General features: G+C 50.8%; 1 gene segment (V, D, J or C); it reads left to right on the top strand.

Moving 5' to 3' along the window:
• Positions 1 to 2,983: 2,983 nt before the first annotated feature.
• LOC114009118 (Ig lambda-2 chain V region-like) overlaps positions 2,984 to 4,276 on the top strand; it is a 7,579-nt gene continuing 6,286 nt past the window's right edge. Inside the window, 2 exon segments of the V gene segment in view lie at positions 2,984 to 3,060; positions 3,157 to 3,465. Coding sequence covers positions 3,015 to 3,060; positions 3,157 to 3,465 — 355 coding nt within the window.

Genomic DNA, 4,276 nt, shown 5'->3' with positions numbered 1-4,276 from the left:
CAGCAGAAGCAGGCAGAGCCCCCATTTCCCACAGGGGCATGTCAGTGAATCCAGCTACAAGCTGAGCCTCCACCCCACAGTGTCTCCCGGGGCTGAGAAGGGCAGGGCCACTTGGGGCTTTTTAGCACCCAGTGCCCCTACCTGATGGTGGCAGGGCCCAGGGGGAGCTGAACTTCACCCCTATCCTTAGCAATGAAAGTGAAAGAGGTGCTGCAGGCAGAGCTAGTCTGGACTCCAGGAACCCCATGGAAACTGTGGGTCCAGTGATGACCTCAGCCTTAGCCCTCCTAACTTGGCATTGAAGGTACTGAAGAGGGGGATGACAAGAGGTCTTGGACACTGAAGGTGTCTCCTCCCTTCCCTGCTATCAGTGAGACCCAGTGGACCCCAGGAGGAGCTGAGCTTCCACCAGTCCCCTCACAGCAGCAACCGAGTAGCTTCACTCAGCCTGACACCCCCTCTGTGCCATCAGTGGGGTCCTCAAAAGTGACCTCACACCCACTCTAAGGCAGCGAGTCAGCACAGTCACTGCTGAATCATCCCAGGAAGGTGTCAGAGTTCCTGGGCCTGAGAGTTCGAGCCCCATGGTAGGTGAGTCCACTGGGGAGCTGAGCACATGACCTATGTCCTGTGACACCCAGAACAGTCCCTTCTGAAAGAAACATAAAAGAGACCCAAAGTCACCTATATCCAAAATGTCATGGATGTAATAAAAAGCCCCTCATTTCAAAAACCATAAAAATCACAACCTAAACAAGAAAAGACCATCAAGACACAGGGACACTGCCAAGGAGACTTCGGTGCTGAAAGAATCTGGCAGGGATTTTAAAAACAGGAATCATGACGTAAGTTTAGGATGAACAATTACAGACAACTTGAAACACATGGAAAAGGACAGACTCTTAGAAAAGAACTAGAACTCATGATAGAACTGAAAAACACAGCCAATGTAATTTTTAAAATTAAAAATCGCTTTGGAGGGAATCCAGAACAGGGAAGAAATGGAATTCAGACAGTGGGGAATTCAACACAACCAGAGCAAAAAAGAACAATAGCTATCAAAGCCCAGCAGGGGCGCTGTGGAGCTGCTCAGAGAAGAGGAAGGTGAAGGAATGCACCAAGTTCCAGGGTCCAGGCCTGAGTGAGAGGCCACAGCAAGTGCTTCCTCCCCTGGGGAAACTCAGAGCTCTCAGCCACAGCTCCCTGACAGAGCAGCTGCTCCAGGGGTCGAGGCCCAGTGTGGACAGGGCTGAGTGATGAAAAGCTGCCGTGTACATAATGCAGCTCCCAAATCACAGCTTTACCAGGGAGCTGAGGCAATCAGAGAACCACCCGGAGTCTAGCTCCAGCTGCGGGTCCTGGGATCTGGGGAGAGCCCACAGCATGGCCTGGACAACCCTCATCCTCCTGCCTCTCCTCACTCTCTGTCCAGGTCCATGGAGATGTCAGGGGCAGGCCTTGGCAGGGGTCCTCTGTCCTTCCTCTTCCTGGTGTGTGTGTGTGTGTGTGTGTGTGTGTGTGTGTGTTTGTTCCATGGTCCTGATTCTAGAAGAAGCCTGGCCAAGCCCCCAGGGTATAGATCTAGGATACAAACAGCAGACGCTCCTGGACCCCAGCTCTTCTCAGGATCCCTCATTTGGGGCAAAACTGCCCTGAGCCTCGGGGGGTCCAGCCCAAGGAGAAGGCCCAGCACTGAAAAGAAAACACAGATCTCCCCCACTTTTCAAAAGCACTCAAGGCTCCTTGATCATACATAGGCCATCAGAGGTTTAAGTAAAGACTATGGTTATAAATAGGTATCCATGGGTGGACACACCCCCAGATGGGTCCCAGATGGTTCCTCTGACCCTAGCTGAGAGTGTTTTCCAGGAGCAAGTCTCCTTGTTACACTCTCAGAGGTTGTAAATACAAAACTCAAGGGATTTCCTGACCCACGGGTGTCTCATCCCATTTTTGCATTACTAGGAGGAATACTGAAACTAGAGAATATAAAAATAAAGAGGACTTACTGATTCTCAGTTCTGGGGGCTGGAAAGTTTGAAGACATAGACCTGGCATCAGGCTGGACTCCTGCATGGTCTAACATGAACAAAGAGAATCTCAGGAAAGAGCACAAGCTGTGGGCAGCTTTCATGTATAACAAGCGGCTCTCACAAAAACTGGCCCATTCTCAGGAGAGCTCGCACTCACTCGGCCTCATCAGACATAGTTAATCTATCCATGAGAGTGGCGGCTCCATGATGCAATCACTGCAATCCAGTCACCCATCCCTAGGATTCACTGCTTCCAAACACTGCATCCCCAAACAAAACTTTGGGGGACAAGATATGATCTGATCCATCTCAAGCAGCCTCCTCTCCTGGAAATACACTAGAAACTGTGCCTCACTTCTAACCAGATAAATAGGAGGATACTGACCATGGGAATAACCACTCTCCATAGAAACAAGTGGAACATGGTTCATTCTAAACACAAATTTGAGTGACCAGACCCGGAGAAACACAAAATTTAGTCTATTACAGCATCTTTTGGATGGAGTAATTTTCTTTCTTTTGTTTTCCTTTCTTTCTTCCATTTTTTTTTTCCTTTTTGTACTTTAGCTGCTCATGCAAACCTACTCTTCTCCAATTTTTTTCTTAAGGGTCTGATCTGGCACCTTTCAAACAGTTTGACTTGGTTATAGAACTAACATTGCCAGACATGTGAGGAGAGGGAGGGGAAGGGGAAGGAGCAGAGGAGAGCATCCTTTCAGAGGTGATATTCTAGCAATGGGCACGAGAGGGTGCTGTGGATAAGGTCCTGGGAGTGGAGGAGGAACTGGAAATAGTTTCATGAACACCTGTCACTGATGTGTGACATCTCAGTAGTTCTGACCTGGCCAGGTAAGGTGCCCTGGGAGGGTAGACCATTTGCATGAAGACCCCGCCCCTCAGGCTGTGGGATTATAATGGCAGCTGAGGAACTGGCTCTGTGCTGAGCAGTCCTGCAAAGCTCAGCCCTGGGCGGTCTGTGCCATGGCCTGGGCTCCTCTCCTGCTCACACTCCTGGCTCACTGTGCAGGTCAGGGGCTCTGCCTGGGCTGAGGGAGGGGAGGTGACCCTGACCCTTCATGGCCCTGTCTCCCTCCTGACTATCTGGTCTCTCACCTGTTCTTAGAAGCTGCTTCCCAGGTTGTGGTGACTCAGGAACCTTCACTGTCCATGACTCCTGGGGGGACGGTCACGCTCACCTGTGGCTCCAGTGCTGGGGCCGTCACCACCGGCAACTACGCAGCATGGGTCCAACAGATGCCCTACCAGGCACCCCGGGGTCTAATAGGTGGCACCAGCAACCGGTACTCAGGGGTCCCTGCCCGATTCTCAGGCTCCCTGCTTGGAGGCAAGGCTGCCCTCACCATCACAGGGGCCCAGCCCGAGGATGAGGCTGAGTATTTCTGTGCTCTGTGGTACAGCAACCATTACCACGGTGACAGGTGGCAGGGGGGAAGTGAGACACAAACCCCCAGTTCAGCCTCACTCTGAACTCCTGACATCTCCATCTCCTGCAGCGAGGCTGCCTGTAGCTTCTGTGGACTCAGGAAGCTCGTTCTCTGTGGCGCCACAGGAGGGGTTTGTATATATATTTTGAGGGCAGTCTTTGTTTTAATTTTTAGTTTAGCTTTTCCACTAATGTGTGATGTTAATGCAAGTGTAAAAATATTTCTGCAATTGCCCAGGAGTGACAAAAGTTAACACACAGACACAAGTTACTCACAGGCACGCACACACACACATGCACATTGTCAGTTCTGGACCATGTCAGCCAACCTTGAATTACTACATAAGAAATTAGTTATAATTGTGGTACAGTACAGCTGTGATTTAGTATGTATAGATCAACCCAGAGGCTCAACTGTGGTGGTGTGCACTACAAAGAGGTTGGGGTTGAGGCTGAAGTTACCTGGGAGATCTGGGTTTCATTCCCGGCCCTTCCTGAATGAGGTGGATAAGATGATGCACACCTGTGGCCCTAGTTACTTGGGAAACTGGAGCCTGAGGATTCTGACGTAGCAAAACCCTGTTAAAAATTAGACTCTGGGGGGAACCAGCAGTTAGCGTAATGGCTATGTCGCTGAACTCCCACGTAGTTGACCGCGGTTCACGTCCTGGACCCAGTGGCTTAAAACTCACACCAGGAGTGTGTGCGTGCATGCCCAAGATCCCGAGAGGAAAATGGAGGAGAAGGGATCGTGGCGTGACCATCCCCCCTGGGGGGTGATTTCTCACTTTCTGTCTCT

This window comes from Tupaia chinensis, unplaced genomic scaffold (assembly GCF_000334495.1).
Source record: "Tupaia chinensis unplaced genomic scaffold, TupChi_1.0 Scaffold000467_1, whole genome shotgun sequence".
In the NCBI taxonomy this organism is placed as follows: domain Eukaryota; kingdom Metazoa; phylum Chordata; class Mammalia; order Scandentia; family Tupaiidae; genus Tupaia; species Tupaia belangeri.
This window is presented reverse-complemented; position numbering and strand designations above follow the sequence as displayed.